This window comes from Lycorma delicatula, chromosome 9 (assembly GCF_047948215.1).
Source record: "Lycorma delicatula isolate Av1 chromosome 9, ASM4794821v1, whole genome shotgun sequence".
NCBI classification, from domain to species: domain Eukaryota; kingdom Metazoa; phylum Arthropoda; class Insecta; order Hemiptera; family Fulgoridae; genus Lycorma; species Lycorma delicatula.
Genome location: NC_134463.1, coordinates 40,086,822 through 40,106,491, shown reverse-complemented (window position 1 = coordinate 40,106,491; position 19,670 = coordinate 40,086,822). Strand labels below are relative to the sequence as shown.

General features: G+C 26.6%; 1 protein-coding gene across 19 annotated transcripts in view; it reads left to right on the top strand.

Moving 5' to 3' along the window:
• tmod (tropomodulin) overlaps positions 1-19,670 on the top strand; it is a 443,143-nt gene that overhangs the window by 393,236 nt on the left and 30,237 nt on the right. For 9 of the 19 annotated variants that reach the window (XM_075375728.1, XM_075375720.1, XM_075375716.1 and 6 more), the window contains 2 exons: positions 1,847-1,994; positions 18,566-18,727. In XM_075375728.1, coding sequence (XP_075231843.1) covers positions 1,847-1,994; positions 18,566-18,666 — 249 coding nt within the window. In that variant the 3' untranslated portion in view covers positions 18,667-18,727. Of the gene's footprint in view, positions 1-1,846; positions 1,995-2,948; positions 3,014-18,565; positions 18,728-19,670 lie in introns of those variants that run through there. The other 10 variants (XM_075375729.1, XM_075375732.1, XM_075375731.1 and 7 more) reach the window with 2 other exon arrangements.

Here is a 19,670-nt window from a genome sequence, read left to right as displayed (position 1 = left end):
TGGTTTGGATTGGCAGAATTAATTTTACAATGCATTTGATCTTTAGTTAGTTTATAATTAATATCATCTGTTAATTAGTAATTTTCTTTCATCAGAAAAAAGAATTAACAAAACTAAAGAAACTCTACATTTGTTGTCAGATAAAGTCAAGATATAGTGCCTAAAATAAATGACCAAGGACTAAGATTATTATTTAATAATTGGTAGATATTATTCATTTTTTTAGTAAAGATCAGGTGAATCTATTATAAATATTTTATAACATATTTTATGAATATACAAAAAAAATTATTTTTTAGAATTGTTCAACAGGGTTCTTTACTCAATCTTATTTTATTTTAATTTATGAGAATGAACTGTGCAGTGGTTGCTTCAAAGGAAGTATCACTTGTTTTGCTGATAATAGTGCATTGTAATTGTAAAACGGGAACTTATCTTACATTTTTTTTAGTTTAGTTTTTAATTTATGTGTTAAATCTCATTTAACACATAAATTTTCACCTAAGATAATTTATTTAGGTAAAACTTTTAGAGTTGTGATACTTTGATGAGTTGTGTTCTAAATTCTGACCAGAGTAAATAGTTTAAAGAAATATTTTCCAGGAGACTGCAGGAATCCATTTTTTAATAATTTCCTACCCTGTCATTTTTAACCAAACATTTTAAACTCAGTTTATTTGGCACAAGTGTATAAGGAGACATAGTTCAAATTATCTTTTTGCATTTTCATGTAAAATTTGTTTGCCAATTGTATTCTAAAGTAAAAACTTATTGCTCTGGTGAAACACTTATTTTTATATCTCTGCACAGAAAAACACTTCTGTAAACAAGTGTTGCAAACTAAAGGGACTTTTAACACATTCTCTACCAAGTCAGTCATAATTACCGATACTGGGTCATTGCTACCACACAGTCAAGTCATTATCCTAATGGTCTGACTGATCACCCTTTTGTTTTTTCCACATATCACATCATTGATCACACCATAAAACGATGCTGCTCATTACGCATGACTGACAAGGCATGTACATGATCATGTAACAACTTTTTGATTTTGATATTTACATTTTTATTTTTTTTTATTCTTTTAGTATATAAAAAGTTGTGATATACAACTTTTTATTATTTGCTTTGTTTTCATTCTAAACTGTGATCATTAAAGCTAGAACTAAGCACTTTAAACAAAAAATTGGATCAAATTTATTAAATACGGAGTTAAAACCTATTTCATACACTTTGAATCTTAACACATGTGCTCAGTAACTGGTGCTGCTGTTTTCATTCTGATGTTGATTGATGTTATTGCCAGTCCTCTTTTTTAAATTAGGCACATTTATTTAGATTGTGATCAAAAAGCATGTAAATTCTAATCATGTCTGTTCATTTAGTATATTATTATGTATTTATTTATTTCGTAGTGTTCAAGCATATTAATATGTGATTCTTCCATGTATATTTGTAGAATAAAAAGAAAGTACACAAATAATGACATGCTCATTAGTGTAGAATTGAAACCCATCTTAACAATTAGCATTATGAAATATAAAAACCCACAGTAATATACTAAGCAGATAGACACATTTCAAATCCAATGTGATTTTTATGACTTTCTAAATAAAAAAAAAAAAACCCCAGCACCGACAGTAACATTAGTTGAAGCCAGGGTGAGAATAGCCAGCACTTATTGGCAAAAGTTACAAGACTGAGTGAAAGTATTACAAATTATGTTTTGAAAGGTTTTCAGTAAAATATTTGGTTCAGTTTATTGTTTGAAAATATATATATTTTATAATGTTAGTATAATAAACTGTAATTTTAATTTTATTAATTATTTTTCCTCTTTTAGCGATCACAAGTGCTTGGTAACAAAATAGAAATGGAAATAACAAAATTAATAGAGCAGAATCCAACAATACTTAGGCTTGGTCTTCATCTTGAGTACAATGATGCACGACACAGAATTGCGACCCACCTTCAACGAAACATCGATAGGAGTCAGTATTTAAATTATTTATTTTTTTATCTGGATATATACATAAAGAATATTCAATTTCAAGATATATATATATCCCTTGATACTTAAATGTAGTAAAAATATATGTGTCGGTTATTAATTGTTTTTTTTTTTTAAACAGCCTCATATCTTATGAACAGCATTAGTTTTTGTTTTTTCATTATTCAGCTGTCTTGTAATTAAAAGTGTACAATTAAAGTTAGCATAGGGAATTAATTTGTTTTTCACTTTCTTTTTATTTGTTTTTAAATTATCTATAAAATAGATAATATATTAATTTTATTTCATTGCTTTTTTTCAGTGAATTTTATTAAGTGCTTATTTTATTTATTTATTTTTTTTAATACTGTTGGCTATAAGATTTCACTTTATTATTTATTTTTATACTTTTATATTATTGCTTCATTATTTTATTTTGAGTTTTTATTATTTGTTTATTCAATTGTGTTAATTGTAGTTTTTTTAAAGAGATTTGATAAATAAGAAGTATTTTTAAGATAATTTCAGGTGTTTTAGAGATAGTTTTAAAATTTTATACTTTTGTTTCAGTATTTATTTATTGCTTAATTTACGCATGTAATAATAATATTCTTACTGTTTTTTTTTTGTTTTTTTACAGCTTATTTGTTCTTTATTTCTTACGTTCTTTATCTTATAATTTTTATATTTATTTATTATTATTATTATTGCTGCTTTATAATAATTTTTATTTGGTTTAATTTCAAATTAATTTTTTCTACCAGGTTGCGTTATCTGTCTCTGCATCTTATCATTACTATATACTTTCTCTTTATCTCTCTTACAGCTGCAGTGCGGTGTGTATTCTTTCTATTATTGATCTGGTTTTTTTTTTTTTTTAATTATTTATATTTTTATTTACTAACATATTTCTTACAGAATTAGGTTCAAGTTTTTAACTGACTTTGATGTACAGGCGAACGTACTTCGTTGATAACCAATGGATCTGAAGTTCAGGAATTATAAGATTATTTTAAAAATAATATTTGAGTTACTGTCAGTTGAATCAGTGTAGTAGAATAATCAATTATATTTCATATTATACGGATTGTTTTTATCGTTGATCATTTATAAACACCTAACTGGAATTTGATTCGATTGATATTTAGAATGAGGCATTCTACTGTAAATGAGGTAACGGTATATGGTAAAGATTTTGATTCGTTTAGAATTGTTTTGTTTATTGTCTGTGTTTTTTTGTGACTTCGTTATTTTTTTGCTTTAGTTTAATTTATTGTGAATTCTTTTAAAGTCATTTTTTTTATTAGTTAATTATATCACATTACAAGTATGTTACATTAATGTACTACTTAATTATATTGCATCAGAATTTTTGTTTGTAATAGTGTTGAATTGCTCTTGTATTACTTTGTTAGAACTATGTTTAGCCAGTGTTAAGAATTTAATAATTCCTTAACATTTATCTGTTAAATTTGTATCGTTAGCTTGGATGAAGATTATCTGGTTTATGTGTAATTGGGTTTAAAGTGCAGTTACATATTAAAGTTAGTATGTTATCATAAATACTTCTGTTTAGCTCATAAAAAAATAGTAAATGCTCTTATGCATTACAGTGATTGTAGAAATATATGATTTTTATTTCACGATCTTTTGAAGAAGTTTAATCAAGAATATTATTACATTACAAATATCTGTTATTAGAAAGTTGTAATAAATACCTCTCATGAGTTAAGTTATAAATATCTCTTCTGATTATTTCATGCCAATAGCAGTTTAAAGATATTCATGGGTGACAAAGAAAGAATTTGATATTAAAGAAGTTGATCTTTGTTGTTATATCATATTATTGCTTTGGAAAAACCTTGTTGAAAATCTACTTGGTTTGATATTGTTCTGTAATTAATTATCCAACTTTTTCACATTATTTTTTTAAAATTACTATCCTTTTATTATCATTAAAATCACCTTTGTTTATTTTTTTTATTGCTTACTTTTGATCCAATCCATTTACTGTGCATGTCTTATTTTTCTGTGATTGTCTCTTAACCCTAGACTGATTTGTTTATCCTTTATCTATGAATACATTTTTCTGATGATGTTATAAAATTTGTTTCATTTACTTTTTCATGCTCCATTTTTTTTTTATCAAGCCTTCTCTTTTTGATTTTTTCACTAACTAAATTGTGACTTAAAAAGACTGTCAATTCAGAGTTAATTTCAAAAATTTTACTTAATGTATGCTGAATTCTTTTGAATTTTGAAAGTTATGTTTGTGATTGGAAGTAATATAAATACAACTGAAAATAATTATCAGAAGCAGTTCATTTAATTCAGTTTTTCTCCGTAAGATTACAGTTTTAATTTACCTTATAATGCTAGTCGTATCAATTTGTGTTTGTGTCTGTAAAGAATTATATAAGATCAAGTATAATACTTTTAAGGGTTCCTCTACCCTTCTATTTCTTGAGTTTCTTTCTAATTTATGATTGAAGTGTTTCTTCCTTTTTTTTTACATTTTCGTTTTATTTTTGCTTTCTGTGGCAAGCCACTTTCATTCTCTTTGCATTTTTTATAATTTTAAATTAAATTTAAACCTTGGTTTTTTTTTTATGTGAAAATTAGAATGAGACACTGCATTCTGCTATTACATATTTTTGGAATAAAAATATTTTTTTAAATCTCTGACTTTATTGTAGTTTTTTAATTTATTGAAATTGTATTTTACTTTCCAAGATAAAGATTTCAAAATAAAACACAGTGTAGTCACTATGGTGTCTGTCCAAACAAACCCAGTTTTATTTTATGATTGTTGTTTATTAAATTATGTTAATCTATTCTCAGGAAGTTGATTTATCTGAGGGATCTAAATGTAACAGATTTTTTTTTTATTATTAGTAGTAGTAGTAGTAGTAGTAGTAGTAGTTATAGTGTGATGTGTCGGAAAATATCGAACAGTTTGACTAAACTGTTGTTTCACTTCGGTACAAACCGTTTTTTTCTGCCTGTTATAGTACTGTACAGCAAACACATTGAATCACCAAACAGAGGTGTCAGCTCAGTTAATGAAAACAGATAAAGTAAATAAACTGTTTGCTCTGAGAACAGGAAAATTGAACATGCAAAACTTTCTTTCACTTTAGTTACGGTTACTTATAAAGAATATTTAGAATATTTACCATTACTTATTGATTTTTAAACATTGAAATCATTGTTTTTTAATAAATTAGTCATATTTTTCAGACAAATTATGAACATTGATCTTTCTCGATCACTGTATCTGGAATTTTTTTAAAGTTTTCATATTTTCTAGAACTGTTGATTCATAACTATTTAAAGTAGCATATATAAAAGCAAAATCTAAAGCACTAATTGGAGAAATTTTGGCTTATTATTTGAGGAATTAGCATGAAAAATAACCATTTCTTGATTTATGCTTGTATGACTTCTTTTTTTTATTCTTACCTATAAACTTGTCTCTGTAATTCTGTAATATATTTTTATTATGTAGATTCACCGTACATAAATAATAATGCAGTTATTTTATTTATATATATATATATATATATATATATATATATATGTATATATATATAAGTTAAAACATTCTACTATAACTCATACAGTAGTATGGAATGAATCTCCTGGTTTTAAACATAGAAATTATTAAAAAATCCTTATTGATTTATTTTAAAGTCTATTTGTTTTTACTAAATTCACATAGAGTTTAATCAGTTTTTTGGGGAATTTTATACTTCTTAAGGAATGAAAGTGGTACCTAGCATTTAGTTAAAATTTCAAGTAGATTGTATTTAAAGGCATGTTACATGTGTGCCTAAAAAATTGTTCTTAGAGAACATATATAATTTTTTTTCTTTTTTAGAAAAGTTTCAGCCTCTTAGAAACATAGAGTTTCATAGAGTACATAGAGTTTACTAGTTATAGCACTTAAAAAAAATTAATCTCAGTTTCCCAGATCTGTGGAAAAGTAAATCATAGGCTGTCATTGTTTATATTTATAAGGGAGGCAAGACATTTTTAAATAAGTAATTCAGTGTAAGTTTTATTGGGTGCAAAACATCAAATAGATTTTTTATGCATATTTAGACCAGGAGATGAGAGATGGGTTAAAACCTGTCAGATCAATGTATCTAACATTATATGAGATAGAATGATTAGCAAACATTTCTATTAGGCTATAAAATAATGGGATAATGTATATTATTTAATTTCAGTCATGCTTGATGATGTATCCTAAAAAATATTTCTATCATATTTCTAGACTGCATTCTATATCTGCTCACAAAATTTTTTTTGTAAATTCTCAGATTTACTGAAAAATTTCATTAGGTTTTCTTTGTTTTTCGTAATAAATATCCAAACTATTTTGTTAAGCATCTCAAAAATGGAAATAACTTCTTTTAACTGCCATAACTCTTAAACCGCCTACATTAGAAAACTGAAATTTTTGCAATTCAAAGAATATTTGAGATTGTCTATTATTAGGCCATGAAGACAAAATAATTATGTGAAAAATTGAATGTGCTATATGGTTTAAAAGAAACTTATTACAAGAGTGTAAAAATGTATTACTGTTTTTCTTCAGCTATAATTTTTTTTTCATAAAAAAAATAAGCTTCATTTTTTATTTCACAGGATATAAAAGTAAGTTTTATCGTTGTAGATTATCAACAACACTACGTTACTAATGATATAAAAGTAAGTTTTATCGTTGTAGATTATCAACAACACTATGTTACTAATCGTTTAAGTAGAGTCCCAAGATTGGATTTGTAATTACATAATTCATCTTTGTGCTGGAATCAATTTTTCTCTCTAGGATTGTAATCAGTAAAAACCTAGCTTTAAAAATAAGTTCATAGTAAAGACATTTTTAAATGTGTAAATTTGCTTTTAGTAATTAATTCTGTAATAAAATTATTTGATCTTTTATGATTAATGTTATATAACTTAGCTAAATATTACTGAAGAATTTTAACTTATATAAATTTTTTTTTTATCAATCAAAATTATTATTAGTATGTTATTTTTTAGTTAATTTTTACATGAAAATAGCTATCCTTTCATTTTGTTGCTAAGTATTGCACTGTTTCACTCCTTTTAATTTAATTGTTCTCAGTTCTTCAAGAAATCCTTCACAGGATGTATGTATAATGAATATAATAAAACAAAAGAGAAAGATGTATTTATTATCATTTAACTATATTTATTGCATGATTTGTTTTGTTGGTATATTTATGTAATTTCTTTATTTTAAGTGATGGTGATTGCTTTTCAGAACGTGAAGACGTTTGATTTTCAAGTGGGATGTCGCAGTTTGTGTTGGTATAATGGTGATGATTTGTTGATAGTGAAGGCTGTTGTTGTTATTTCCTGTTTGGCCATTTATTTGTTGCTTAATATTTGTCTATTACTTTTATCCTTTTTGTATTAATTCTGTTAAGCATGATCTTCAGTATCGACGGTGTGTTCCTGTACTTCATTAAAAGGATTTTTTCCTCTTTGTGTTATTTATGTTCTTTTTTTTTCTTTTCGTGTTATTACTTAATGGTATTTTTATTTTCATCTATTTTTTTTTTTTTTTAGTTTAAACATATGTGTACATTCATTTATAAAACTACTATATTCATAGTCATTCAGATTTATTTTAGACTATACCAATGTCTCTTTTTTTTTCACTTATCCTCTTTTGCAAATTTGGGAAATATTTACCTAAATAGTTTTCTTTTACCTCACAGACAGAAGTTAGAAGATAATATATTAATGTAAATGTTCTCTATTAAAATATAACTTTTAAACATACAATACCATACGAACATATATGTACATCAGTATGCAAATGTATACATATGTAAACCGTATTCATATATACATACATCTGTTTTTAAAGTGACAAGAATTGAGAATACAGTTGTTGATTGAGATACTATAGTATCTTTGAGCATTACTTAGGTTGATTTCCCATCTTGACCATTTATTCAATAGTGTACAAAAAATGTAAAGATTGTAACCAGAACCTTCCCAATAAAAGACAAAAATGCTACTGCTCTGCTGAAGAGTTTGGTCCTACAGTTAGATTAGGGATAAAATCACTAGTGTTGCCTACAAATAATAGTTTTGCTTGTTAAATTTCTCTAACGCTATTTTAAACAGCAATATGTGATGGGATATGGTTACTCAGAGAAAATTGGCCCCTAAGAAAGTAAGTTGTTATAAGGAGATATAAAATTTAGGTTATGGAATAAGTTATGTATACAACATCTTTGTATTGAGGATAGAAGTCTAAATTATAATACAATTCCAAAAAAATGCAGAAAAAATTGTTTTTTTCGTAATCATCAGTATTGTTGTGTTTGTCAGGGTTTGCATACGGAATGTGGAATTTATCCAGTCCTTGGTCACAAAGGTTTTGTTCTTGTGGTGTATTTTTAAAATAACAATGTCACTTTCAAATCCTACTAAGTAAAGATACATTCAGTCTTTCGATTTCTTTGCACAAATCGTGAAACTTCTTTTAAAATTTAATTGTTAATTTTTTTCTATATTTGACATGGATATTTTAAGTATGAAATAGTCACAAAATAACATAAAGCAGAAAGAAGCCATGTTCATAAAGAAAAGTTGTGGAAGGCCCATCCATTAACCATTGTCACTAATGAAGTTATTTAGATTACTGATGAAGACTTTTGCATTAATAGATGTTTAATAATCGATTGACTTCATGAAAATTTTCTATACATGCATTGCTAAAGAGTTGCAGTAAGATTAAGGTATCGTGAACTTTTTGTGAGCAATAAACGGGGATCGCCTGTTTGATTTTCTTTAGAAAAATCAGGTAACTATAAGTACAAGCCTCTCCGTCATGATATGAGAGTTGAAGTTATTACAGCTGTTTTGGACTGAATCATAATAAGAGATATAATGTGAGTAGGTCATCATGCATCTTAAAAAAAGCGAGTGGTGTCACTCGCACAATACCATATTTAATCTAAACTGGAAGAAAATCTGGCTAGAATTACTTTTCATTATGACGATGATAATATTAATGTGTGTTGTGAAAAATTTATATAATGTCAAATTCAAGAAACTCATTCCTAGGTTTACTAAAATGTACTGAAGCCATTACATACATTTTTGAAAATCCTTATAGGTGTTAACTGTTTTCTTTCTTGTAAATTGTTAATGGATGCTGAATCTTAATTAATATTGTTGCCAGTATTATTTACTCATTAATAATCACTTTCATTTTGATTTGATTTTTTTCTGGATACAACCATTTTCCTTTTCCTCTGGAATAGTGTTTTTGGCATCTTGTGGAAGCATTTTAGTTATTAGCAGCATTAAATACTGGTGCCACTGGTTTTCTACATACAGGTGGAAAGCTGCCATGATCTATCGTTATGCATTGAAGTAGATTTATTTCTTCATTAAGTTGTCGTATTTACAACTGATGTTAAGAAAATCACTATTCTATTCCCCAGTTTTAATTAAATTCATTTTCTTTCTTTTCTTGATATATCATCTACAAATGATATTAGCAAAAAAAGGAATGCCAATTGCAGGTTAGTAATTTCAACTCTCATCTGAACAGAAATTATACTCAATTTACTCATTTTCAGTGAAGAATATGAACCAGTTTATTAAAAAAACAGTTTTCATTTTCACATTTATATATCCATTTAGTTTTATATAATACTCAAAATTCCGTGAAGTACCAAAACATCAAGTTATTTAAAGTTATGCAGTTTATACTATTTCTCTGAATCCACTTGTTTTATTGATTGAATTGTATTAGTATTAGGTACTTGGGAGATCAGCCTTAATAAAATAAATAAAAATAAAAGAAGTATATTCACATTAAATCAGTTTCATATGATGTCATTAAATATTATTAAGCATGTAATATTTTAATAATATTCTGTGAATAATATTTTAATTTGAATCTTAAACTGTTTCTGTTTAAGTTTTACATGCGATATTGGGTGATAAACTGTATAATCTAATTATTATGTAAATAGTTATCTTAATAATAAAGTTATATAAATAGTAAATTTATTGAAGATTAAGATTTTATTTTTATTTATAAATAAATATACTCTATCATATATCAGTTTCTTACCAGCGCTCCTGGTTGTTGATAAATTGATATCTTTTTTTAAGGTTTATGAAAAAACAAAGAATTTCGGGAAATATACATGGGAAAATAAAGAAGAGTGTTTTTTATAAACATGGGCCTGGATATGCTTCATTTTCATGTTACAGCTTGCGAAAAATGTTATAGATAAAATAAAGCTATACTGAAATTCTTGAAGTTTAAATTAAGAAGAAAATCTGATGGGTTGCAAATGGGTTCCAGAATTATATCTCTTAACAACTTTTGAGAGAATTATTGATTGTAAAATTTAAAAAATTGGTGTTGCAAAACATAGTTTACAACACCAAACAATAGCTGATGAAACAATAGCTTGATGTAACAATAGCTTTGTTAAATTGTCAGTAAATAAACAAAATTTGAAGATATTTAATTCTTGGAAAATCTATTTAAATAATGTTGAATAAACACAAAGTGTTGAAAAGTTTAAGAAATATTACTTATATTAAAAACAAAACAAACCAAAACGTACAGAAAAATACTGTATTATAATTTTTAACCGAACAAGAATCTTTTCAATATTAGAGCATTATATAAATTTTATTTTGTTATATTGAAAATGTTAAGAAATGAAAATTTGTTATTTATAAATATTTCTGAAAAAATAAATTGAGAATTTTTTTATTTTATAGATCAGCAATATTAATCAGTTTCGAAAACATAATAAACTATTTAAATGTAGTACATAAATTTCAATCATTGATAAGCCATTAATGTTGTTGACCTACAAAATAAAAAATTCTCAATTTATTTTTTCAGAAATATTTATAAATAACAAATTTTCATTTCTTAATATTTTCTATATAACAAAATGAAATATAAATAATCCACCCATATTGAAAATATTCTTGTTTCGGTTAAAGATTGTAATTCAGTATTTTTCTGTACATTTTGGTTTGTTTTGTTTTTTTTTTAATTAAGGTAATATTTCTTAAATTTTTCTTCGTGTTTAACCAACTCACTTAAATAGATTTTCTAAGAATTAAATTATCTTCAAATTTTGTTGCAAAATTTGCTTATCTACTGGCAATTTAACAAAGCTATTGTTACATCAAGCCTAAAAAACTTGTTGCAACATGTTTTGCAACAACAATTTTTTTAATTTTACAGTAATTTCCTCAAAATTTTCTGAAAATGCCTTTTCAGTTTTCAATTGAAGAATATGCAAACATACATAATTTTTGTTTACAATTATGAAAATGCACTAGTTGCACATTGTGAATATCAAGAAAAATTTCCTGTTAGAATTTCAAATTCGCTTCAGTATTTACGCATTGAATTTGTTAACCACCAGTGTGTCGATAAAGAGCAGAAATAATTCGGCAAGTTCAATGTTACCTAGGGTTCTGTACTAGATGAACTTCTAATTGCAACAATATGTAGATTTTTCTACATAAGAAAATCTCTACCTGTACTGCTTACAGGAAGTTCAAAACTTACTATTCTGAGACTTTCTACTGTGTCTAAATTCTGTTTCTGGTTGCTAGACAACTGTCACAAAGTAAGTCCTACTTTATTTACTGATGAGACCTTTTAATAATTTAAAGTAATCATTTAGTTTTGAAAATCCACATGCCACAGTAGAAAGTAGTTTCTAATAGTAATTTTATATTAATATTTTTGTTGTATTATTGATGATCGTATTTATTGGACTATTTCACTTTATAGAAAATGCATACTTAAATTTTTTAGAAAATAACTTGCCATTTCTTTTAGAAGTTTCACTACTATGAAATGATTTTTCAAAACGACACGGGGCTCCTCTTTTCGTCAATAAATTAGGAATTATTTGAATGTAACATTTACGAACAACTCGTTTATAAATAGAAAAGAAAAATTAAAAGCAAGAATTTTTAGGGCATTTGAGAATATATAAAATAATCATGGTACACTAAGAGCCACCAAAGAAATTTTAGATTGAATGGAATATTATTATATAAACAGTGAAGGGCATTTTGAACAATTATTGTAATATATCTTAATAATTGATTTTGTTTCTAGATATTTTCTAATATTGAAAAGATTCTTGTTTCAATTTAAAATTATGTACAGTATTTTTCAGCAACAATTCGGATTCCTTTATTTTAATTTCTTAACTTTTATTGATGTTCAATTGACATTAATTATATAAAATTTCTCAGAATTAAATTCTCTACAAATTTTGGTACAAAATTTTAAGTGTGACATTCTTAAAAAATATTGTTTTACAATTATTACAGTAATTTGGTAAAAGACTAGTACGGAATTTTTCACAAGCTATAACCAGAAAACAAAGTATTTCTGGACCTATGTTTTAAGAAATTTTTTCTTTATTGTCCCTTGTAGAACATGCCCTGAAATTCTTTCTGTTTCTTGGTGAGACATCCTGTGCATTATATGGATTAAATTTTACGTTTTATGTAAAGATTGAAATCTTTATTCATTATATTTATTTTTTATGCGTGTAGTTAAAAAAATAAATAAAATTATATGTTGGTGAAATGTATTAAAGATTTAATTAATAATAAGAATATTCTTAGTGACAAGAGATGTTTAAATTGATGAAAGATAAAAGATATCTCACTGTAAGAATTAATTTGAAATACAGTAAAATATTGACAATGTTAATCAAAGATTACAAGCACATGCATACAAATGATTTTGAATGATGAAGGAATTTAATTTTGTTTCAAGATATTGCCCGTTTAAAAATATAATTAATGTTCATATTATAGGATGTTCCTTAATATCTTGTGTTGAATGGGTAAAAGTAGTTTTTTTTTTTAATATAAAAGTATTGCCATTTTTACAATACTTTCCTTTTTTTTAATCACTTTAAGTAGTAGTGTTTTCATGGTAAACTGTGTGTTTAAAAAATCCATAACTGTTATGCATTTAAATTTCCTAAAAAAATGTTAAATAGTTTCATGTAATTTTTTATATGTTGTATCTTGTATGTTGCGAAGTGATGTTATGCATATAGTGCAGGATTTTTTATTTTTTTTATTTTTTTAATTGCTGTTTTTCATGCTATAGTTAACATGCACATTAAACATAACATATATAACACTACACAATATTAATTGTTGTTTTTATATGCTATTTTGTTTTTCAGCTTTTTTATATATTCTGTATTTATTGATATTTCTGTCTTAATTTTTTTTTCTTAAACTTGAATATGTATTTACATATGTAGTAAAGCATCAGTTTATTTAAAATTATATGTTTTGTGGATTATTATACTGGAATCTTGTGATTAAGTCTTTTTGTCTAAATTTTTTACAATGAAAAAAATATTCCAATTGTAGGCCTGGTTAATCGTTAAAAATGAACAATCATCATTCACTGCTCACTGAGTTAACAGATACTGCTTAGAATAGGATATAAATTCCTAAATCTTAATGCTCCATACAGATGATCTCCAGAATTGGCCATTATTATTAATATAAATCCTAAAAAAGTAGTGTTTGTATTTTTAATGCAGTCATTTTCAGTTGCTGCTTTACTTAATAACAAATTCTTTTTTTTATCCTAAATGATAAGAATTCAGATGTATGAAAAGTGTATAGACAAACAGTTAAGCAAGGATCATCTCAATTTCAAATTGTTTACGACCAAGCATTTTAATAAAGTAATCAGTGCTCACTAATCTGTCACTAATAACCAGCAAAATCTTTTGTGGTTAAGAGTCCTCTTTTTTAAAAAAAAAAATTGGTAAAAATTTTATTTAAAATTAAGACAACTTATTTTATCAGTAAACTATGGTTTATAATGAAGACAAATCTGCAAGTGCTAAAGGGTAATATTCACAAGATAGAATGGTTGTTCAGGAGGTCAGAATAAGTGAATAGCTGCCCATGTTTATTAAAATGAATCATTTTTGTTGTTAATCAATAACTTCCGTGAATTTCCAAGTTAAGAATCCAGTAGATTGTCACTAGTTGTGCATCATTAAAGTATGTGCTTCAGTTATCAGATCTACCAAAATTTCCACTGTAATTTACCTTCAAATATCATTATGTTAAAATGATATTTGATGGTAAACTTTCCACAAATCAAACATAATAGTTGTGCCTAATAGAATGCAGGCTCTAATATCATGCAAGGTTGTAAGATGTATTTGGCACAGCATGTAGAAGAAAGCATCTCTTATCTTCATACACCACCATATACAAATTGCTGTGAATGTACATGTCTACCTTAAGATTTTCTCTCTGAAAAACATAATTATTCCAGTTTGATGCTTTACTAGATAGACATACTATTGTGCAATAGTGAAGTAAAGAATTAGCACAAACTTTTGTACATTTAATTTTTCCAGACCGTAATAAGTAATTGTTTTAAATAAATGGAATGCATTTCAGGGATGAATAAAAAACAAACTAGCATTTTTGTTGCAGCCCAAAATAGGCCATTTTAAACATTATAATTTATAAATAACTTCTACATGAGCTCCATAAAAGAGCTTACATAACCATGTAAAATACTTTGGGATATTCATTTTTACACCATCAGTATATGTTAGGAGCATTTCAGCAATGATTTAACTGATCCTTCTTTTAAGTTCATTAGTGTCGCTAACCTTTGTTGCCCATACTTTTCTTTGATAAACTCTTGATATAAAAAATATGGTGGTGTAATATTGAAAAATCTTGGTGGCCAGGAATCAGTCCTCCACAGTAATCAGTATTCAAGAAATGTTTCCTGTAGTTAGTCTCAAACAATAAAACCCTGACATGAAGGTGAGCCATCTTGCTGGAAGTAAACATATAATTATTATGTTCAATTTGAAATATCTCATGTAACCCTATAACAAGGTATGTAGGGATACTCACTGTAGCTCTAGTGAGTAAGAATGGTCCAGTCACCTGATAGAACCAATCATATCAAACTCATCTTTCAAAACTTAACTGTTAACTTCTTTACAAGAAAAGATATTAAAAAAATAACTTGTCAAACTGTAATCTTTATATCTGTAATCATAAAATACCATTCTATAATGTAATATTCTTGTAATAGTCATTTTGTTACACTCCATCTATAAACTTTTTCAGATAGTAACAGTGTTATTTCATAACCACGCTCATTGTGAGTAACGGTGCAAAAGACATCTGGTCTGTGTAGATTTATTGGAAATGGATTTTCAGAGTAGTGTAAATAATGTTATGATTAGTAATAACTTAATTCTACAGAATTTAAAATAGAATGGGATGGTACTTGTAATTGTCTGTAGTTATTCATTATGAAATTGAATTCACATAAGTAAAGTTTTATCAACATTGTTATCTTGTAAAAATGTTATTCTTATGGGGAAAAAAAGTGCCTAATTAGAGAAAATTCTTTTTGAAGTAATCATAGATTAGCAAAAGTTAACTTTTAACTAGCCAGTGGGTATAATAGTCTTCATACATAGTTCGCTTTTCTTATCTTTAAGAGATTATTGAAGTGATATTTAAAGAAAAAAGAAAACTCTTAGAATGATTTAACTTATAGATACAAGTGCTATTTATAAATTAACTAGTCTAATAATAAAAATAAATTGAAAATAATTTACTATATAAAAAGGTTACTGCATAGATATTACTTGTCCAAATTCAAGTACTTGTAGTATTGTGATACCAGCTTGTCTACCTCAGTCTCTCTATAAGAGCAGCTTCAAAGCTCCATTCATTTTTATTCTTAAGTTCATAATTACTTTTGAAGTTGAGAAGCCAGCCAATTTTTCAGTTTTATGAGCAGATGAAAATCAGGTAATACCAAATCAGGGCTGTGAAGGGCATTGGTAAAAATCTGCTACTTAAATTTTCTTAGTACACCCTTTGTGCCTGCATTGTAATACAAAAAACAATCCCCTTCATTAGCATTCCTCAGCATTTATTCTGTATCGGTCTCATAAGCATTGTCAGTGTTTCACAGTAAACATCTACGATCATTTTTGTATCCTTTATGGTCCCAAAACATGGTAGCCAAAATTTTTTTGTTTGAAATTTTGGTCTTGTCCAACAAGTATATGGGTATGTACTGTTTGGACTGTCCTGTTATCTCAATATTGATCAACCAAATCCATGTCTCATTTACAGTAACAGTGCTATCAAGAGATTCATTTCCTTTATTCTGGTATTGCTGAAGAGAACTTAATTCGCTTCCATTCTCTTCGTTTTGTGTGTACCTGTAAGTTCAGTAATCATGGTACACACTAATTATGAACACTCAATCTGTCTGTATCAATTTTGGTGAGTGGACCTTGAAATTGATGGAAAACTTTCACTAATTCAGAAAACATTTATCACAAATTATATGTTCAATTTTTTCAGCAAATTCACCACTTAAATTGAAATCTTCCTTCCTTGTCATGCACATTAGTTTGCCCTTACCTGAATTTTCTGCATCATTCTCTCACCAAACCATTACTCATTTTACTATATATTACTTTAAACTATACTTAACTGACAGGGAATCTCTGCTGCATATGTTCCTTCAGTTTACAAAAAATAAATTACATTACCAAATGTCAAAATTAGCAGGAGCCATAACAATTGCTTCTGTATTTCACCACATTCTACTCAAACAGTATAAAACAAAATGGTGATTGACTGTGATGATAAGCTTAGCTGATATCTGTTATGCATGCACCACTATGTTGCTTTGGAAACCAGTTTTTGTGTAACACCTGACTGGGGAGGTTAATTATAAATAGTCTAGATATTTACCTATTTTTCATTCAGAGTTACCACTTTCAAATCCCAGTTAGCCATGACATTTTCATACACTATAAAATTACAATTTTATCTCATCCTCTGAGGCAATCCCAACAGTTGGTTCCAGCCTCCAAATATAAAAAAAAGTTGACAATGGTAAAATAGTACACAGAATTTCATTAGTTGTTAGTAATTTTCATTAATTACTAGTCTAATTCCTTTTGTTTTTTAGTAATTTTTCTACTGAAAAACTTTTTAAAATTTTTCTTTATTAATATTTTTTGAATTTTTTTTCAATTACAATTAGTGGGTTTTAACTGTCATTTTATCCTTTCTAAAATTTTATTTATTTTAAAATCAGTATTCATTTATTCTTTTTCTCCTTATTTCATGGTGGTAATTCACAAAAAAACCATTGTAATTAAATTATCTCATTATTGTTAAGATAATGAACAAATTTAACAAATTACAAAATATAAAATTAATTTTGCTTTATTAGTTTTATTTACTTGCATTGTATTATAACAATTGATGTTTTACTACATTATGCATATGAAAATTCTATCATTTCCATTTTTTATGAATTTCTTTATTTTAAAAAGCTCAATTTTATATCATTAAATGGTAATTTTTTAAAAAGTTCAGTTTTGAAAGCCATTTTATTATAATTGGCCTTATGTACCTTCTGAGAAAAAAATTGGAAGTTTATGCAATAGTTTTGTTGGAATTTACTGAAATAAATTGTCTTCCTAGGTGTTATAAAAAGAATTATATTGTTAATGGTTTGGTCTTTGAAACACTGACATGAATCTCAACATCCTGCTCGTAGAGATAAACAGGGATAAGATATTCATCTTAAAGCAATATTGGTTCCTTGATAGTTGTGGTGTGTTTACAAAATAAACTGAGTTTGATTCCCGGTTTAGGCTTATCATGGTTTTTTTTTTTTTTTTTAATAATTCATTTTGCCTTCAAAAAAAGCTTTCAGTGAGGTTAAAAAGGGCATTGTTGTGAGCACTACAGTTGAGCTACTTATATGTCCATTTCACCTCACATAATCACTTAAAACTATAATTCTTCATTAACACTTTGCATTAACTATCAGCCCTAAGATGTGAATACAGTTATTTAGGATCACCTCTTGATTTTTAGGCATTAAGCAAAATGAAAGAAGGCAACAGAGCAAAAACAGTTTTTAATCACTTTTACTTAAAATGTCTTCTTCTATATGAAAGAAAACTGGTCAGGTTTTCCTTAGATTTACTGATGTTTTCCTCTATTTAAATTAATTCACGTATGCATTCGATGTGGCAAATATTCATTTCATATCCTTCATTTTTAAAATTGTACTTCAGAAAGTGTAAAGACTATAGAAAAATATGTTTAAACGTATTTTGAACGTTAATTCTTGGCCCACTAGCTAACGAAAAGTGCATTCATTTCCAGCTCTGTGTTGCCCACTACTACCGTATGTTTTCTCCCCTTCCAGATATAAAACATCTGGAATTTTTTTTTTCATTATAAAAAACCTTAAAACATTTATCATAAAATTCTTGATTTTTACGTTTAAAAAAAATGTTAAGTGAGCAAAAATGGCTTTCAAAACTTACAAAATGATTGAACCATTTATATTTTTCGCACGTTAACAAACAATATGCTTTTTAATTTTTTGTGATATCCCTTTTGTCTCACCACAACCGCGTATCTTTCCTTACTCCATTGCAGATGCTCGACTAAAAAGAAAGTTATCACCATTGGAAACAGAAGCTTCATTTTCAATAGGACGTCGCCAAGATGGTTCTATACAGATTCTTGCACAGGCTTGATATGTTCTAGCTAAATGCGAAATGTCTATATTTCTGTCTCTGTCTGTCTTATTGTATTCTTGTGAGTGATGTATATTTTCTTTATAGCATTCTCTTTTGTCTATTATGATTTCTTAGTGTAATTTACAGCTAATTTTTGTCTTGAGTTTGGTGTATCCTTTACTTTAATGCTGAAATACCAAATTGATTTATAATGTATTACTGTTAAGTGATTTTTTATTTTTTCAGAAATAATATTTTGTTTTAGTAATATTTTAAGATGGTTTTATACCATTATAAATATGATTAGAATAATTGATTACCAAATTTAAATCTAATTAGTAAATAAAAAAATAGTAAAACATTAATCCTCTCAACCGTTTTGTTGTTTTTCTGCTAAGAACCTTGCACTGATAGAATAAACAGTGACCAGTGCCTATCTTAATCTTATTGCCATCTTAGTGAATTAAAAAAATTCATAAAAAATTTTATCTTTTTAGAATTTTTTCTCTATAGTAGATCACAAGATTCTTACAAGTGTGTGTAACTTTCATCTTCATGATACCAGTAACATATAATGATAAATAATATTTGTAATCCAGAATGTGTTTTTTTTTTAAACATATGTTACCCTGAATGTAGTTTTATTTTTACTTCTCATTATTTCTCTGACAGTGAGTCATTTTGCACATAGTACTATTTTCATAGGTAAAAATAATTACTTTTTTTTTTCAATAATTGTGTCCATTACATATAATTCCCATCTGATTTTACTTTTCTCCTGTTAACAATTGCTAGTAAGTCTTTTCTCACTGCTTACTCTTTCCTAAATTATTAAGTTCTTCCAGATCTGTGGTAGTACAAAAATCATATGTAAGGTTATTCAATTTTCTTTTAGTTTATTGGTTATGAAACTTTTGCATATGACTGTTTGGACAGCAACTCTAAAAACACTTTATAAAAATATAAAATTGATTTACCCTGTTTGATGGCCTTACCTGTGTTAATCGCTTTGTTGTATGTTA